The 20,183-nt window shown below is 45.9% G+C and overlaps 1 protein-coding gene across 1 annotated transcript in view; it reads left to right on the top strand.

Annotated features, from left to right (window-relative positions):
- LOC307248166 (double-stranded RNA-specific editase 1-like) overlaps window positions 1-13,805 on the top strand; it is a gene marked incomplete at its 3' end in the record, with an annotated part of 63,413 nt that extends 49,608 nt beyond the window's left edge. Inside the window, exons 4-12 of the mRNA XM_080024433.1 lie at window positions 306-380; window positions 2,507-3,447; window positions 6,305-6,419; window positions 7,930-8,098; window positions 8,252-8,406; window positions 9,155-9,323; window positions 10,738-10,919; window positions 12,389-12,567; window positions 13,629-13,805. Of these exons, the coding sequence (XP_079880559.1) occupies window positions 306-380; window positions 2,507-3,447; window positions 6,305-6,419; window positions 7,930-8,098; window positions 8,252-8,406; window positions 9,155-9,323; window positions 10,738-10,919; window positions 12,389-12,567; window positions 13,629-13,805 (2,162 nt within the window). The remainder of the gene's footprint in view (window positions 1-305; window positions 381-2,506; window positions 3,448-6,304; window positions 6,420-7,929; window positions 8,099-8,251; window positions 8,407-9,154; window positions 9,324-10,737; window positions 10,920-12,388; window positions 12,568-13,628) is intronic.
- Window positions 13,806-20,183: the final 6,378 nt, after the last annotated feature.

Genomic DNA, 20,183 nt, shown 5'->3' with positions numbered 1-20,183 from the left:
AAGTTGATCCAGTATGGAGGGAATAGATGTAGACGACGACTTGAACGGTAAATGGCTGATAAGACTGTTGTTTGGTAGGTCGATACATTTTCATTAAATTAAATACGGTCCCATGTTTTAGAATTCTCCACAATACTTATAGTGTTGACAGCATAGTAAAAATTCGGGCACAAAATGTAAAGTGTTTTATTGTTCTTTAATTGACCGGGTTTAGAATTTAGACTCTAGAATGCGAATACACACGTGCGGGATTATGCACCCCTGGTGGTCTGTGTTTGTGAGTTTGATTCGTGTTCCCGCTGCAGGTCGACCTGGGACACGCCCGGCTCGGTACCAACAGCGGCTGCTCACCAGAGCAGGCGAAGACGACCAGGGCATGAGTGAGTCCCTTGACTAGCTATTAGCCTCGAATTACCACATTTCCTCATGCAGCCCCGCATACAGTATGTGTGTGGTCAATACAAAGCCTGAAAGCCACTGCATCGTGATATTCTCCTAGGTGCAGTGTTCTCCTTGAAAACGTTTTGTTTCACCTGGCTTTGCAGGCAGGATCAGACCTTAATCCCAGGGTCAGAGTGTATCCGCAGTGTTATTTCAGATACTTTTGATGACTGATTCCAAGCTTGACCCCCCCCGCTCCCAACAAAATCTCTCTCCGAAGCCCTCAACCATCCCCGTGAAAAAAACAAACTTGACCCCGTGGATTTTGAAAGCGGGTCTATTTCAGCCTCAAACCACCACCCAAAACAGCATAATTCCCCCCGAGTGAGTTTTTTTTTTTTGTTTGTTTTTGTTTTTTTACGAACACAAAGAAAGCCGTGGTTATGATTTGTGGTGAAGTCGAAAGAATCCAATAAAGAACACTTCGCCTCTAAACATTCGTAGTCCAGTCCACGACCCCGCCGCCTTTTCGCTATGTTTTATTCATAATCAGAATATATAAAGCACCGAGCATTGATAAGCTGTATACTTGGTCAGAAATAATAATGATACCATCAGGCGTCGGAATGGGTTCCGATCAGGCCGGCGCTCGCTCCTCGTCGGGAATAGGTAAACGGATTCCCGAGCGCCCGAGGAGATCAAACTCGATAGCGGCTTTTTTGGCGAAGCCGGCGTGGCTCGCTCGCTGCTTCCGTCCTCGGCCTGGCTGACGCCTCCGTTTACACCCTTGTTATTGGTGTCGGGGTACGAGTAATCTCTTCCCCCGTTCGGCTTTGGCCAAAAGAGAAGCCGCTTGGGAGAGGGTGCGGATTATCGTGCCTAAAGAAAAATGTGAGCGGGAGCTGCTATGGCTGGGCCAGACGATGGTGACGCTCAAGGTTATGCAAGGGCTTCCCTTACGCTCAGTCAACTGAGACCTTGTTCAGACCTTGCTGGTCTTTAGAAGAGTAGTTCTTCCGTTCCACACAGTTCTGAGGGGGGGAGCCATGTCGCCAAAGCCATGTGGCTGCTGTAGCGGGTGGAGACGGTAATTTACACCATTAACTCTCTCTCTCGCTCGCTCTCTCTCCTCCCTCCCGAAAGACCTGTAATCACTCTCCCCCCTCGCTGCGCATGGCATTAACTGCTATTGTGCGATCCTTGTTCGCCCCCCCGCCCCTCCCGTTGCATGCTTGTTGTGCGCTTTGCGTACTGCGCTGTGAAGGCGTGCCAATCGGAGGGTCCGTCGGGGCGCTCTGAAAACGTGATCCACAACGTGCGACGTGTTGACGAAACCAAAGTTTCAATCCGGTGGCTGTCTTTCTATCTCAAGCACCCCATCAAGACAAGCCCCCTCCCCCGTCCCTGATGCTCTGCATGCACATTGCACCAAATGAGTATATATGGACCAGCTGAGTATACAAGACATACTTATATACTCAGCTGCAATGATCTCTTGACGTGTTTCGAGTGCAAATCCGTTCCAGGAAGGTTCCGGCGATCCCGCTGCTCTGCCCCCGCCGCCCCTTCTCCTGACCTGCAGTTTTATATTTTCCCCGTCCCGAGCGCCGAAAGGAGTAACATATCGAGCTTTTGCTGAAGGATGTTGTAAATGGAAATTTATGTTCCATCGGCTTTGTTTTGCTGAGCCCGGTGATATGTGTTCCCTCGGTCCCTTATCGCTAAAAACAAGATCTTTTCAAAGCGTTAACCTTTTTCTCTGTGTTTGTCTCCATTTACGACGGAGGCAAAGGGTTTTCATATCTTAAATGAGTAATCCCCTCAAACGGATCTACTGGTGTTACTATGCTTTTACTCAATGTATTCAGACAGTATTTCAGTATTTCAATGCTTTTCAGTAAAAATACATGTAATATATAAAATGAATAATATATAATAAATAAGTACGTAAAAGTAAATTTTAACTTACTTGTATGACCCAGTTTAGCTTAATTGCAAAATATTGACAAAGGAACACACATCATCTGTTCTCTTTACAAAGAAAGATAAAGGAATTTTTTTAAATTTTACATTTACAAGATCCCGCAACAAAGGCGTTGTAAGTTACTCATTCTGGGCCACGCAGGTTCATGCAGCACCGATGTTAAGGAAAACCGCAACCTGGACAACCTCTGCACCAAAGAGGGTGCGGCTGCAGACGCTGCCCTGCTCCCCAACGGGAGCGCGGGCGGCGGGAAGAAGCGTCCCCTGGAGGAGGGCAACAATGGCCACGTTCATTCCAAGTACAGGCCCAAGAAGCGCAAGAAAGTCCCGGGGCCCATTCTACCCAAGAACGCGCTCATGCAGCTGAACGAGATCAAGCCGGGGCTGCAGTACAAGCTGCTCTCACAGACGGGGCCGGTCCATGCGCCTGTCTTCGTGATGACCGTGGAGGTTAACGGGCAGCTGTTTGAGGGTTCGGGCCCCACAAAGAAGAAGGCCAAGCTGAACGCGGCCGAAAAGGCCCTGCGCTCCTTCGTCCAGTTCCCCAACGCCTCTGAGGCTCACATGGCCATGGGCCGGACGTTGTCCGTCCACACGGACTTCACCTCGGACCAGGCGGACTTCCCCGACATGCTCTTCAATGGATTTGAGACGGCCGCGCCCACCGAAGACCCCTTTTACCTCCCTCCCAACGGCAACAGTTCCTTCAGCTCACTGGGAATTGAATACCCACTGCTGGCCTGCCCAGTCCTCCCCAGCTGCCTGAACCAGGGACCGCTGCCTCCGCCGCCTGTGGCGTACCCGCTGCCAGTGAGCGGGAAGAACCCCGTGATGATCCTCAACGAGATCCGGCCGGGCCTCAAGTACGACTTTGTCTCTGAGAGCGGCGAGAGCCACGCCAAGAACTTTGTCATGTCGGTGACGGTGGACATGCAGAGCTTCCAGGGCTCCGGGCGGAACAAGAAGCTGGCCAAGGCCCGGGCTGCCCAGGCGACTCTCTCTGCGCTCTTCAACATGCAGCTGGACCAGGCGCCCTCTCGACAGCCCATACCCAGAGAAGGACTGCAGCTACACCTGCCACAGGTAACAATTCCAAGATCACTTCAGTTCTAGTTTACTTTTAAAGTCCCTGTAAAGCAAAAATAAATATGTGTTCTGAGTTTGTCAAACCAGAGAAAAATGTGTTACTAACCACCCAGCAAAATTTGAATGATTAAAAAAATGGTCAAGTAAAATGAGGTTTCAAAATCGTAAAAAAAAGGCAGTTCCCTCTGCACTGAAACGCTGGGAGTGTGTTCACTGAAGACGCTGAAACCACGGCCAATCACATGAATCATGTTAAAGGTTTACATTGACATGATAATATTAAATGTATTTATATTTAAATGTTTTGCTGAACCCAGTCCTGTGTGTCTAGTTGCTCACCTCAAAGCGCAGCTGTCTGGCTGCGTGACTCCCCGCCATCCGGTGCCCCCATGCTGCCTCCTCCACAGGTCAGGTCAGGCTCCACGGCCTGCTACCACGCAGCTAATGCTAATGTAACCAAACCCTGCGCGGTCAAACCAACGGGACGGTTCTTTTATGTGTCCGTGACATGAGTTCTCGGTCTCCCCGAAGATGTCTTTTACTCCAGGTGTTTATTCCCAAAACAGTGTTTTATCACAAAGTCCGGGCTGTTAGCTTAGCTTATTTCACCAATGATGTTCTGATTCTGACCTGGTGTTTATATAGTGTTAGGAGAGGGGCCATGCCAAGTGTGACTACTCCACATCATCAACTCATGATTTAGACTCGCCCAATACAATCCAGACCACAACAATGGCTAGAAACAGTTTAACGGTCTCACTCCACAATTCAGTACTACATCGTTCACATGTTTTCAGCAATTACTTTCTAACATCTATAATGTATTCAGAAACAAATCACTGGATTCACCTTACAGGGACTTTAACTTCTGTACACAAGTATCCATTTTATTCAGAGTTTAGTTTTGTGGGCCGTCGACTTTTTCCCATTAGATGCCTTTTACCTGTCTTATTTAAATGTTCTTATTTTAGAATCCCTTTTCAACATAGTTTTCTTATTTTCTATGCTGAAACTCAAATGGTGTGGCCAGGGGGTTAAGAGGTGCCCTTCGAATTTGCTTATGCAATAGTTCCGAGCAATTTGATTGGACAAGAGGTTTTCCATGAGTGCTGAGAAACAGGTGTGTATCACTACTTTAGAATGGCACGGTGGCGCAGTGCATTGCACTGCTGCCTCACAGCAAGAAGGTCCTGGGGCAGGGTTGGCACTGTGCTCCGGGTGCTTTGGTTATCGCCAAAATAGGAGCCTTTCTGTGTGGAGTTTGCATGTTTCCTCCACCTAACGTCAGTTAGGACCCCCACCAAAAACATGCACAACATCATCATCTGACCAGAGACGGACACTCGTCACCAGGTCTCCGGGCGCGTCGACGAATGCTGCCCACTGCTCCTGGCTGCCCCCCCGGAGGAAGGACAAGCCAGGATGGGTTAAATGCAGAGGCCTCATTTCACCGGCCACCATCCAGAGCATGTGCATGTATGTGTGTGTGTGTGTGTGTGTGTGTGTGTGTGTGTGTGTACATGTGTGTTGTGTGATAATTAAACATTCTTCTCTTAAAGTTGTGTTGACCTCAACCATGATAGTGATTTAACCATTGATTGCAGCATTCTAACTGCATTCATAAGTAATGCCAGGGCAAAAATGGACGCATTTCTCAAAAGGTTATATTTGCACAGAAAATTGCCGATCTGTACGTTATGGTGGCTGACGACTCTGGACAAACACCTTATTTCACGGGTTGCTTTTTGGCCACTGAAAGGGCTATATAAGGGTTAATAACAAATCCTGCTGCCTTTGTCGCCGTGTGCGACGCCGCTTCTCCACTTCCACTTCTGGTGGAAATCTCTCTCGTGCAGACGATTTCCCCCCCCGGCATTAAAGCGGGGAAATCTATTTACACATCGCCTAATCCCGGACCGTAATCCCCACCCACTGATAACAATGGGCCGGCGGAGGAGGCGGCGTGGTGACGCTATCTTAATTAACATCACCTCCTAAGTGCTATTCAAACACTCGTATTGATTATACAAAGCTGTGACACTCTGTTGTAGTCAGAGATCAGCCGGCGGCGGCGGGGTTGGGTGGGGGTCTTCTAGCCTCCCAGATGACTGGCTGACGTTTACACCAAAGCCCAAGCTCACTTAATTGAAATATTTGATTGTAGGGCTCAGCGCGGGCATCGAGAGGTGCAAGGCTCACGTCTTCAGGTGCCAGATTTGTATTGCTCATTTTGACCAGATGTTCCAGAGACTGATGTATTGATATTAGATTGATATATTTTTTCATCAGAAAATGTAGTAAAGTTTGAAACGCTTTGGCAGCTCCCTCCGTGCTCCGTGATGTCATAGAAGAAGCCGGTGCGACTCTCAAACGGACGAAACAGTTTGCCAATATGCAACGAGGACGACGAGCACTTTGACCACGACGCTTTGGAAGTACAGCGAGAAAGATTCTTATTGATGGGAGTAACACTCAGTCTCATAGGCATTCACTAATGAGTGTCAAGTTTCCAGTTCGTAAAAAACGCAATGCACAAATAAATGCAGGGTGATTTGTATCTGTGAATCTGAATCTGTGCATCTCATTCACAACTCGCGTATCATCATCCGTATGTACGCTGAGACTTTTTAAATGGAAATGTATGAGTGAATCTTCAACCCTCCATGTGTGTGCTTTTGAGACGGTTCTACTGTGCTGTTTGTTGCACACAGAAATGTGTAGCGCAGGGAAGACCCAGCGCTTTCCAGTAGATGGGGGTGACGCCACATTTTTTCCAGTCATTTCCTACAGCAGTGTAATCATTTCATATCGTTTCTAATATTGGATCAAACCTCTTCTCTGTCTCGCGCGTCAGGTTTTGGCGGACGCCGTCTCGCGTCTGGTCGTCGACAAGTTCAGCGAGCTGACCGAGAACTTCACGTCGCCGCACGCTCGACGGAAGGTCCTGGCTGGGGTTGTCATGACAACAGGTATTGTCTGTCAGCTGTGTGTGTGTGTGTGTGTGTGTGTGTGTGTGTGTGTGTGTGTGTGTGTGTGTGTGTGAGTGTGCGCATGTGTGTGTGTTTTTTTTCCTTGTAGGCCTCGTGGTAAATCTCTGGGGGCAAGTCTCTCTGATGCAACCCAGGGTTTCCGTCTTGAATTTTTATTGCACTGTAACGATCAAAAGCAGGATGTTTGTGTGAAGAAAACCCTACCGTGATGCACTCAGTCATTAGTGCTGGGGGCGGGGGTTTAAAAATAAACACTAATGGAAGCGCTTCAAATCACAGGCGTGACACCAAAACAAGTTAAGGTGAAGTTTAAATCAACAGAGAAATATCTGTTAACATTTTTTTCTATTTCGGATTCAACATTGATCACAGGAGAGGTCATTTTTAAATGACCTATCCTGGCAATTTTTCAACCCAGGCCTTGAATGTTGGTTCCATCATTCGTGATCGTTCATAGCCCAACCTCGCTGACCGAGGAACGTACCACTCATGGTGTTCCCGCAGTGCTTCAATGCAGTCCAACGGGGCAAATGTCAAAAGACTTATGGCAAAAGACTTAAAAGGTTTTAAAATAACACTGTGGCAGATCCACCGGCCACACGCCAAGCAAAAAGTGGTGTTTTCAGGGCCCTCCTGCACAGAAACACAGACGATGGGGTGGAGCGAGTGGGCTAGGTGGAACAAGCCCCGGAGCAGATGGACAGCATGTCATGACGAGGGCTCCTCTCCTGTGTGTGTGTGTGTGTGTGTGTGTGTGTGGGTGGGGGGATGGGTTTTTTTTGCCTGTTGCTCATTAGACCAATCAACAGGCATACAAACCACATTATCCCCACACCACAAACACAAATTACAGAATTAAAGGGTTTTGAATAACAGTAGCATCAGTGGGCGAGTGTGGACTTCCAAAATGGAAGAGTGGAATAGTGGCGACTCATGAGTGTCTAATTAGTGTATAATGTCAGCGCTGCAAATTCGCTGCATCGACAAGCACAGCAGTACAGTGTATGCCATCATGTTTGTTTTGGTGTCAAAATATTGTGAGGTATTTTGCCTCTCGCGGGTAGATACATTCCCATGAGTGCTGGAGTACCACACAACTCTGTTGGTCTGTTCTCCGCCTTTAAATTTGTGCTCCTCAAAGGCAGCAGTTGCTATGTGTGTGCAGAAGAGACAGAAACTCTGTAAATGTCAGTCGTTAAATGTGCGCTGCTCAATCTTTTTTTTTGTCATTCACGATTAAAAAAATCATAATGTGGGCGAGGCTTAAGAAACAAGATAAGGAAAGAAGAGGATTAGAATAAAGAAGATACGTTTCTAATAGTAAGGTTTTCGGGAAGTTAGAGAGTTATGTTGTTATGACGACGCTCCATTAAGATGCGATGCGTGGGTGACAAAAAGGCAACAAAAGCCATTGTCAAATAGTACAATGAGGCTATTCTCCTTTTTAAAAACAAACAAAAATAACAATTTCCCACCACCACCTGTCCAGGCACGGACGTGAAGGAGGCGCAGGTCATCTGCGTGTCCACGGGCACCAAGTGTATCAACGGCGAGTACATGAGCGACCGCGGCCTGGCACTCAACGACTGCCACGCCGAGATCGTGGCCCGCCGCTGCCTCATCCGGTACCTGTACACACAGCTGGAACACTTCCTCAGGTGGGTCGGCAACGATGCTCCACACACACACACACACACACACACACACACACACACACACACACACACACACACACACACACACACACACACACACACACACACACACTCAAGTGCAAGCAGCCAACCACCCCTCCGCTTCCTCCCCCGCAGCAATCCCACCGAGGAGCAGGAGCAGTCGGTCTTCACCCGGGGCGACCGCGTGCAGGGCTTCCGGCTGAAGGACAATGTCCAGTTCCACCTCTACATCAGCACCTCGCCGTGCGGGGACGCCCGCATCTTCTCGCCCCATGAGGCCGGAGTGGAGGGTCAGTAGACCAAAACAAAAAGCACAGTGCAGTCGCAAATTTCCAGATAGTTTTAGCCGGGTTGGACATATTTCGGTGACAGTTGTACTGGCTCGTCTGTGTAATTTCACTCAAAATTGGCCGTTTTTTTTCGCTAATATCTGCGCTGTATGTGGACCGTTTTGGATGAAACTTCAATCACGAGATACTTGTGACTGTGCGGTTCAAACAAGACGTGTTCGTACATTAGTGTCAACGTTGGTGTTCCAAATAGTTTTAGGCCTCAAAATTCAGAGAATTTTTTCCTGAACAATGACAACTAGGGGCTGCCAAACAATAACAATAGGGTTCCAAAACTATGGGCAGGACCTCTTATTAAGATAATAATTAATTACAATTGGAGGTAATAATAAATAATAATTTGTCTATTCAAGGGTGCCATGTCATTTTGAATCGCTTCTCTGTAATTAGAAACAAACATTTTTGTGCAGTGCGTTGTTTCAGAAAATCATGCAGTTCCTCCATCCATCTCTGAATACGCAAAAAACGAAACATGAATTACCTCCAGATGCATTTCAAACTAATTAATTGGGATTCCGTCTCCTCACAGACGCTGATCAATTTTGATTTAAAGTCCTTGACCAATTTGTGAAATTTCAAAAGTTTTAGCTTGAAATCAATTACTAAGTTGAATACTCCGAACCCCCTGACCCCTGAATGCCGTTAGCCTGACGTGTCCGGGACTTGATTTTTAATTTGCTGAGCGCAGACCAAGGGGACAGGCACCCCAACAGAAAAGCCCGCGGCCAGCTTCGAACCAAGATCGAGTCCGGGGAGGGCACCATCCCCGTGCGCTCCAGCAACACCATCCAGACGTGGGACGGGGTCCTGCAGGGGGAGAGGCTGCTCACCATGTCCTGCAGCGACAAAATCGCCAGGTGTGTTCCGCTGGGTTCCTGCCCCGCCCCATTGCTTTTTCTGCAAAGCCTTTTGGACTACGCGGGTGGACAAAAAGAGTAAATCTGCTCACCCGCTCATAGTAATATTACTTGTGACCCCAAACTGTCGACATTTTAAGTGTTCTGTGGAGGTAGTTGCTCAAGCAAAATTTCAATGCTGTACAGGTATTTTTTGTCCATTTTTTTCCCCTTTGTAAATTACATTTGACAGAATTATAGATATAAATATGTGTATCTAGAGACACCGCTCAGTCAGGAGGGAGGACAGATAGATTGTCGAAGTAGGAAATTAAGGGCTGCCACTTTTTAAGAGTCTCAAACACTGTAATAGAGTTTAATTCGGTTCGACACGGCAGACCCAGGATCATGATTTTGTGCACATGTTAAAGATGCTGTTTTGATGCCCGAGCAGCAGGGGCTCCTGAGCCTTGATTGGGACTTTGATTGATTTAACGCCAAGGAGCCATTACTGCTGGGCCACCCCCCTCGGACTGCAATCAACTGAGCATTTGCAGAATTTCTCTTTCCTGCTAATTGTGATAATAGTTTTCACATCCATTTTTTTCTGCTAGTCTATTATTAATTTCATTCAAACCCATTGTCGGACCCTTTACTAGAAAATCCCTCTGTGGCAGTTCTGCCCGCCCCACACCATCTGAGTGGCGTTTTCAGGGCCCACAGAGACTGGCAGAGATGTTGCAGACACACCAGTTTATTGAAGATGGGCAAGATGTAACAAGCCGGGAGCAGATGGAAACTTGTCATGACAGCGGCTCTCCCCGTGTGTGTGTTGGGATGGGTGATTTACCTGTTGCTCGTTAATTGCTTTGCCAGCCCAATTATCTGGACACAAGACAGGGTTGGCTGCTTAAACCACACCACCCCCACACCACACCCTCTTACCGCCTTGACATTTAGTTCAATTCAGATTATTACAGTCTATGAGCGCAGTAATACAGCAAATAAACCAGGCAGCAAAGTAGGAAGCAAAGCAGGGAGGGAAAGAGGGATTGGCTGCTTAAATAGACCCGCCCATATTAGGGCGTGGGAACGTATGGTGCCGTCGAGCTGCCTGACAGAACTAGCTCTGCACGCTGCGCCTAATTTGTCAGCAAGAACTTCAACAGGAGAATAACAGGGTCTCCACCCACGGCAGAACAGTCTACCTAGTTTTGAACATTTTCAGGCGACATACAAGCTTTACCAACTGACAACTACAGCCTTTTGATGACGCATCTATGGAACAAGTCTTTCATGGTTTATAGTGAGGTTTTAAGTGAGGGTGGAGATAAAGCAGCATGTGAAACTAGCTTGAGGTGGAATTTAAAAGTTCTTAAGAATCCCTGTAGAATCGGAATAACCAAACCTCTTCATCCTCCCCTCTGCGTTCCAGGTGGAACGTTGTGGGTTTCCAGGGCTCCCTGATGAGCTACTTCACCGAGCCCATCTACTTCTCCAGCATCATCCTGGGAAGCCTGTATCACGCCGACCACCTCTCCCGCGCCATGTACCAGAGGATCACAGAGATCGAGGATCTGCCACAGTCCTTCGCCCTCAACCGGCCTCTTCTCAGCGGTGAGTCCGTCCTACCTGCACCTCTTCAGGGATTTAGGCTGGTTTGGTTTAGTTTTTGTGGGAAGCTATGAACTTCCTTTTAAAAATAGGTTGGGAAAGGTCTTGCAACGGCGGTCATTGGGGAGCTGAATGTTCGTCTATGCTTGGTCTACGCTAATTAAACTGAGACAAGTTTGCGAATATAAGCGGCAAAGTTCTTTGGACGGGGATTGCGCGTAAAGGTATGGGAGAATAAAATATTACTAATTGGTCCTTTAACATTAGGTCCTATGTCTCATTGTGTGTATACTTTACATGTCTCTAGGGACCCTCTATATATTGAGTAAAAAAAATGTCACAATCATAACAAAATAATTAAAATACAAAAGGAAGTAGACCAGTGCTCGATGTGGGCCGGTACTCACCAATATGCATTAGCAGCACTACATTTTACTCTTTGGCCTACTGTGATATTTTTGTGCGCACCGCCACTTCTCACAAGCTGCCGGCGTGTGTTCTGCCCTCTGAAGAAGATATTTCAGGTGGACTGTAAAATATATATTTTTTTAATGAGTTGTAGCCAGTGGCCTCATTAGGCCCCCAATCTACAATAGCCCCGTAGGGTGGGCTCTACACCCCGATCGCTCCCTCTCTGACGGTACTGACTGTGTCCACGGCGTGCCCGTGATGGGGCACCCTTGATTGACGAGCAAAACTGTGTTTTTATTTTAGATGTAGGTTCTTTCATGATGTCTTTGCATCCTAGCAACCCCCTGGTCGTAGCGCACAATTACTTTTTTATTATTAGAATGCACAAGTTGCAAGTTCCGGCTTGGGGTTGCGAGGACGTCATTGACCATATATGGACATTTGGTCGAAACAGCTGGTTTCATTCATTATCTATTCCACCAGTTCTGTTCCATCAAGGCTGCTGCCCACACTCTCCGGTTCAGGTTGATTAGAACCTCCAAGTTCGCATTGGGTCGAGAGGCAGCAGGAAGTGATGCTGCATTCCAGGAAACTCTGAAATCTGTAATTGAAGTCGGTAGTCCCTACGTGAGCGTGATGGGCAAGATCGCAGCCGCCCACCACATCCATACCCACAGAGATCGCACCTCACCCGTCCTGCCAACCATAGCCCTATTGTGTGTTGTATGTACTGAGCTTGAGTCCAGCCAACAGTAAATGTTTGTTCTTTTGTTTTCTGCGTATTTTGTGGAGTTTTCTGCGTATTTTGTGGAGCTTGATTCCCTGATGTGCCGTATGTATTACATCACTTCTTGTGCGCTTAAGATTTCCCGCCACTGATCGCACCTAAGCAAATGAGCTTTTTGCGGTCAAATTCCTGTGTCCATTGACTTGTAGGTTGCTTCCTCTGTTTTTCTTTCCTCTATTGGAAAGAATGTGAAAAAAGCTACATTGCGTAGATTTACCAGTGAAACGTGAGTAATGACCCATCTTTGTTTGCGCCATTTCGACTCGTTCCCCAGGAATAAGCAACGCAGAAGCCCGGCAGCCCGGAAAAGCACCAAACTTCAGTGTGAACTGGACGGTGGGAGACCAGGCGCTGGAGGTGATCAACGCCACCACGGGGAAAGACGACCTGGGCCGGCCCTCCCGACTCTGTAAACACGCCCTTTATAGCCGCTGGGTGCACCTGCACTTCAAGGTACAGCACATCTAGCAAACGCTGTCTTTTTTGCCCCAAAATAACCAAATGTGACACACTCAAACCTTGATTTTTCATGCGCCCCCAATTCAACTCTCAAAACCCAGAATTTAAATTGCAGTTCACCCCGCATGCATTGTCAGTGAAGATGTATTTGATACTGTTTTGTTCCATTACATTTGTAGGTCATTTTGGGACAATGTACATGTCTACTTGTGATGGATACTTCCCCGAAAAGTATGTGACATTTGGCATATTAAACACTCATGGTATGTTGGTGGCAGGCATGCGCAGGGGGGTATGGATGGTGCCCGAGCACCTGCCCCTTTGCCCCTTGATGCCCCATGGTGCCCCTTTTTATCGGGCACGTTTTTTTAAAGCGTGAATGGGCGTCGAGGTAGCATATTGTCTGCCCCCCACCCCCACCCCCACCCCCACCCCGTCGACAGATTCCCCAGAGCTGCAAAATGCATAGAACTGGAGCTGGGGGTCTATGTGCCTTTTCTTTTTTTTTTTTTGAGCGCCTGCCCATCTTAACGTCTCTGCACGGGCCTGGTTGGTGGTGTGTTATTAAGACTATGCCTCTGACTTTATTAAAAGGGATATTTCAATATGAACTTTATGAACTTCATGGCCAATGAGGGTGGCCTGTCACGCCAGCAGGAAATGGCAAACGAAGCGTGTTCCCAAGGCAGTGGTATTTGTCTTCCCTCAACCCTTGGCCCGTCTTCACCTAGTGGCCAACACTGGCATTCAGGGGGCGCTTTGGGACTTCCCGTTCTTCCCTTTTATTTATTGTATCCGGAATCAAATCTGTCCAGTCAGTTATGTTATTCAATGACGGTTCAGGTGGATTAGAAACTACAAGTTTGCACTGGGTCGAGAGGCAGCAGGAAGTGGTGCTGCATCACAGAGGAATTCGGAAATCTCTTATTCAAGTCGGTAGTGCCCACGTTAATGCTATGTTCATTTTTCAATTATCTTTAACCCTTTAAGGCACCAATTCAACTTTCGCCCACCGAACTTTTGATTCTGAATCCTCCTCCCATCCCCCTCTCCAGCTCTACTCCGCCCTGCGGATCAAGACGCCGCAGCCCGGCACCTACCACGACGCCAAGCAGGCGGCCACCGAGTACCACGCCGCCAAGCAGACGCTCATCAGGGCCTTCCACAAGGCGGGGCTGGGTGCCTGGGTGAAAAAACCCATTGAGCAGGACCAGTTTGCATTCACCACCTGAGCGAAAGGAAAAACTCACAAACGAAGACAAAGCTTCAAATGTTTGCTTGTTGATCCGTTCGGTAGTGGAACTCCTCGGGACGGAGACCTGCGTGGGTCTTTGTTGTTACCGGATAGGGTCATCAGGGAGAAGGCTCGAGGCTCGGGGATTTGTGGGTCTTTAATGGAAAGCAGGCACCAAAAACTACTCATCCAGAAGACACGCTCGGTGAATACGGTCCTTCTTTTTATATATAAATATATATATATGTATATAAAATATTGTGCTACCTCCTTTTGGCCAGCACTGCATATGTAATGTAAATCTTGATTTCTATCAGTCAATGAATTATGCAACTTTATACAATGGACTAAATTCTTAGGAACGGGAAATTGCATAATGTATGTATTAATAGGTTTTTATTTTTTATTTTTTGGTAAACATCATTGAAGAATATTTGACCGCTATGACGACACCAAAATTCAGAAGGAAGTCCGCAGCACATTCTGCCGTCCTTATTCTCAGTGGCGATTGATAGCGGTTATTTTATTTTAATTGTATCCCAAGCTAAATACCATGGGTCACTGTTGTTTTAGATTTTTGTTCTCTTTGTTCACGATAACAGTCAAATTGTTGAGGAACCGAATCCTTCCAAATTCTACATGCCTTAACAATTAGCTTCACAATCCCTTTGTTTACCCCAAAAACAAAAGAGCACGTGGAAGGCTTTTTTAACCTGTCATGATGTCACACACATGCACACACACATTCCGTGCACTTCCAGAACACACCGTTCCCGGTCTGTTCACTCTGCTCGCTCCTTTTGTGCTGTTTTGCCGGCCGTTTTGCCTCGAAACCAAACGCTGTCTGCGGCATTTTTTTCATCCACCAGCCACCGGTGGAGATTTTATTTGGGTTTTTGGTTCTGTAGTCGTAGCTGTCGGTAATCCACTCCGTCAGCGGCTTCCCGTTTTCCCCCGGGCGGGGACGGTCGGCTGCTGTGGAATAACTGGGTTGTCCTAAGCCAGCAACGGATTTTACTCAAAGATGATGTCAGCATCCGTCCCACAGACACAGACATTTTTATTTGTGTGTGTGTGTGTGTGTGTGTTTGATAGATTTGAAGTGGCCGTGCTTTGTGTGTCAATCCGCTCAAACCAAACAGGAAAGAGAAATTCCAAAATGTACAAAGCTCAGTCTTCTGTAGCATACGAATAACCCCCTTTACGTTTTTTCTTGCACCTCGCTCTGGTTTTAACTCCTTTTTAACCCGCCTCTCCCGTTTATCCTGCAACAGCTGTGTTGAGTGTAAATCATAACCTTTTTATAGATGATTTTTTTTTTTTTTTTTGAAAACCCTTAATGTCTTGGCCTCGACCTTTTAACCCAACCCTCAGATTGTGTATATACAATCTTGTGTTCACATGTAACTTATTTGCTTTTAATGTAGTTAATGTACTTTTAATGAAATGTCCGCTTGGACTTTTCTCAAGGTCCACTCCTTGGTGTTCCCGTGAAGATGTGGATTTTTTTTTTTTTTGAAGGGTGAGCCAATATGGTGGTTATTGCTCTTCAAGGAAAACTTGAGTTGGACGGATGGATGGGAGGGTCTTGCGATTGAGCTTCCCCTTTGTGTATTGTTTTGCCAAATAGGGATGTAATGCATGAGAACTCCCTGTAAAGCATGGAAAAAAAAGCACTAAATGAGTATTAAAAAAAAAATACAAATAAATGATGTAGAAAAATTAATCTCTGGTCGAGGGATTTGAATAAAATGCTACCATAGTAGATTTCTCGCTGCGTTTTTTTTTGTTTCGTTTTTTTTTCTTCCCCATTACAACCGCAGACTCAATTGAGACGGACGTTAACAGGCCAAAGTCAAGAGGTAACACCGGCACATTTGATGATACAGTGCAATATAGAGCTCAGACTCTATTCAATGTTAAGAGAGTAATTGGGAATTGGCCCTGTGTTGACATAATTCCGGGCAGCCACCGCGGTTTATCTTCCTCCATCTAAAGCTTTTCAGCGGCCGCAATCTCCACACACACTTCCAAAAAAGGGGTTAGAGGCTCTATTACTTTGTGTCATATCAGCCACCGGCACCTGGGCAACATGAGAGGCCGAGATAATCTCACCGTGGATTACCTGCCCTCTGCGTCACTGGCAAAAACAGCCGGACGCGTACAAAAAGAGATGACTTTATTTGGGTGGGGTCGGTGGGGGTTGAAACACTCACCCATATACACACACACCACAGTACCTCGTAAAGCCTCTCCATTTAAAAAAAAAAAAGTTCCTTTGAGTTTCCAATTTCAAGACCCTGGGATTTGAGCTGATGGCTTAAGTCTGGGGATAAAAAAAAATAAAAAAGTCAGGAGTCAAACAGTTTTAAGGCGAAGTGGGATTAATGAAAGCAGCTCTTCGTTCCTGAGTTATCAGCAAATTACGGTATCGGAGTGGGCCCTCTGAGAAAGTGAGCCGCAAAATGGATCCTGTCCTCCAACAGATTGGAAGTCTCTCGACTAATTAACACCGCTGGCATGAAGGCTAACTTTACAGTTATCTCCCAAATGGATGATCCATCAGAGCCTCACCTTTGCCGTGTTCATCTGGCTCCTGTAAAAGTCGAATTAGTTGCTGTTTGAAAGAGTTAAGTGTTTTAAAGGGTCAGTGGCAGTTGACAAGAATCATTTCTGCTTCAGCCAGGATTTGTCTCTTGTGTTAAACCTAACCTAACTCTTAGGTGCACTGGGTGGCCATAGTCCAGTGTCCAGGGACCGAATCCAATTCTGGAGCCGGTCGGTGCCTTGGTCCAGAGTAACGTCAGGAGTGTGCATTATTCTCAGAATTCTGAGATTTACTGTACCTCTGAACTCAAATACATTTTTTTTAACATGGCAATAATTCTCTTTGCATGGTCCTAATCACCCTCTCTAAGGTGAGGTCCTAGGCTATGTTGCGATAGACTGGCGCTCCCTCTAAAGGTGGGAGGTCGCGGCAGGATTGTGCATCTAATCTGCAGGTCTTTTGGTGTGGGGAGGAAACATGCGAGAACACTGTGAGAAAATCCAGCCTCAATGACCTTATGACATGCGGTTTGCTGTACATCCTAGAGAGAGAGAGCAGTCAAATACCTCGTAGACGTGAGATCTACAAGGTAGACTTCTTCAGCAGATGTCGCTGGTGTCTGTATGGAGATGAATGAAGTCAAAGAGGGATCGAGTGAAGCTGGACATTTTTAAATCAGAGGTTGCCGATAATGTAAACGAGAGAACCACACCATGAACTGTACGGATGCTAGAATGCTCGAATGGGGGCTTCAAACTAGCCCTTGCCTGGAATGCTGCCTTGAAAACGCCCATGTCTCCTGAGGAACACCGGGAGCTATTGACAGGATATCGAGGTAATGCATTTATGCTTTCTGTCGGCACCAAATCATAATCATTTGATTTACTTTGAGCACTCCAGCGACTGAGTCACAATTCGAGAGTTGTAGACATTTTGGAGCATATTTATTATTTTTAAAAAAGCTTTATTTTTTAATAGGTGAGTATGCAGTTTGGTTATACAGACAGATTAATTAGGCTTTTTTTCTTATTTTGCAAGTGTATTATGCAATTTTTTACTACTGTTTGTATTCTTTCTTTTCCTATTCTGCATTTTCTTGAACAGCGATGAGCTTTTCTCGTTTCACTGGAGCCTTCTTTTTGCTGATGCCAATTAGGACCTACTGCAACACCAATTACTGCGCGCAGTGTGGGAGGATTTAAACAGAAGCTGATTTAACAGGGCTGTCTGAGCACCTGATCCATACATTTTCGGGAAGCAGGAGCACCAGGAAATGAATATGCCACCGGAAACTTTAAGACTAACAATTTAACAGCCTTTCGACTGCAGCACAAAAGGTTTCAGTGAGATTTATGTCGCTTCAAACGAGATAAAACGAAGCTACAGGCAGTTTGGTTTCCTTGTGCTTGTCTTGTTAAGAAAAAGCAATGCAAATCTCAAATGACTCGCCAGTCGTCTGCAGTAATTCGACAAGAATGGCAAATCTTGCCAATACAACCTCAAAGGGAAGCACAATGCACGTCCCCACTGTATTGTGTCAAACTTCCAGAGTTTAGAACAAACTTGGAGTCCGTTCATTCCTATGGAGTTGGATTCCGCACTTTGCGAGCACTCTACTGTAGACTCATTCAGATGCTAAACAAAATGGCAAATGGCCAGTGGATCAAACTACTCAGTGTTGAACTGGAAAAATAGCCCTCTCCCATTTTCCCCTCACATATTTTGTGGAAACCAGGACTGCCACTAGGGGGAAGGATCTGACCGTAGGATGGGATTACGCATTCCATGTGAAACGAGCTTTTGACTTTTTAAACGCACAAAAGGTCGCCATGTGCTTTATAACTAAAGATGATTGGTACACAAAAGCATCTTAAACACATTCCTATCCACACCGGGTTCTGGCGAAGTTGGCGTCCAGTGTGTTTTGAGCAGCCTTTCCAAACATGCCAGGTACCATCGACGAGGTGTGAGGCATCTTAGGCAATATTACAAATGCTGTGTTCAGTTGTTGATGAGGCTCAGTGATGATGACTTCAAATAGACCAATAAGCTCCTCATGAGGCATTAAGTCATGATACACGTATATCCGGCAGATGGATTCCTGCTCTTTTCCAGACACATCTTGGGTTCCATCTATTATTATTGGTGTTATTTTAGGAAAACCGGACTAGGGGAAGAGTTCTGATGGAAGCTGCGATGTTTCTAGTGATTGCATTGCTTAACAGACAGAGGATCCCTCTCTGAGATTGGTTGAACTGAGACACTAATCTGGAACGAAAAGAGCCGAGAGCCCCGAGTCCAAAACAGAGGCCATGACACCCAAACCATGAGCCGCTAATGGGATCTTTAGACTGGTCAGAAAGTGTTCAAACTTTTCGAGGCTGTCACTTGGCAACTCCAAGCTTCAGCTCCACAGATTTTCTCTAGGATTAAGTTCCAGAGACTGGCTAGGCCACTCCATGACCTTAATGTGCTTCTTCTTGAGCCACTCCTTTGTTGCCTTGGCTGTATGTTTTGGGTCACTGTCGTGCTGGAAGAACCATTTAGGTTGTCACCCAGGATTTCACGGTACATGGCCCCATCCATCTTTCCCTCGATGCGGTGAAGTCGACCTGTCCCCTCAGCGGAGAAACACCCCAAAGCATAATGCTTCCACCTCCATGCTTGACGGTGGGGTGTTCTTGGGGTCGTAGTCAGAATTCCTCTTCCTTCAAACACGGCGAGTCGCATTGATACCAAAGAGCTCGATTTCGGTCTCATCTGACCACATGACCTTCTCCCAAGCGTTCTCTGAATCATTCAGGTGTTCATTGGCAAACTTCAGACGGGCCTGTACATGTCCCTTCTTGAGCAGGGGGACCTCACGGGCGCTGCAGGATTTTAACTTTATGGTTGGTAGGGGTTCAAATACTTATTTCACTCAATGAAATGCAAAGTAATTTGTATATTTTTTTTATGTGATTTTCTGGATTTTCTGTTTGATATTCTGTCTCTCGCTGTTATAATAAACCTACCAAAAATTACCACTAAAATTATAGACCGTTCATTTCTTTGTCAGTGGGCAAACTTACAAAATCACTGAGGGATCAAATAATTATTTCTCCCACTGTATGTAAATTGTGACTACTCATTGAGGAGAATTAGAAATGCCTCAGAGTTGACTGTTGTTGTAGACACGTGTCCTATTACCATCTGCAGTGTGTCTACATGAAGTCCACTCATTTTGTCACTTTCAATATTAAGATTTAGGTCTGACACGGTACTGTCACTTCAAATGCACAGCTTTCTGTCATCAAGCTAAAACATCTCAAGATTCAAGATTCAAGAGGTTTATTCGTCACATACATATACATACTTTCATAAATATATGCAGTGAAATGTAATGCAACGCACCCGGTGATTACACACAATATGTCCTAGGAAAATTTCTTTCTACTACACCAACTGATTCCTAAAACGTAATACAGTAAGTCGAATACTTATGGAATAAAATAAAAATATACAGAATAAAATAAAATGGAATAGATAAAGGGACTAGGCTTACGTATATGGGATAGACCTATGTATATGAGATAGGCAATTATGTATATATTTATGTATATGCGACATCTAGTATATGTCGCTTTTTTAACAAGGAGGGGAGCAATAAACACATACTTATTATACATACTTATATTCAGGCAAGGTGATTCAAATGTCTTTTTTTTTAAACATTTCGCCTTTACAAAAACGTGTTCAAACTAAATGAAAATGATTGAAAGTATATCTATCTATCTATCTATCTGTATATATATCGATCTATTATACAGATAGATGATACATAGGTAA

Source organism: Zeus faber, assembly GCF_960531495.2.
Source record: "Zeus faber genome assembly, chromosome: 2".
In the NCBI taxonomy this organism is placed as follows: Eukaryota; Metazoa; Chordata; class Actinopteri; order Zeiformes; family Zeidae; genus Zeus; species Zeus faber.
The sequence above is the reverse complement of the archived record's forward strand: the minus strand, read 5'-3'. Positions and strand labels throughout refer to the sequence as shown.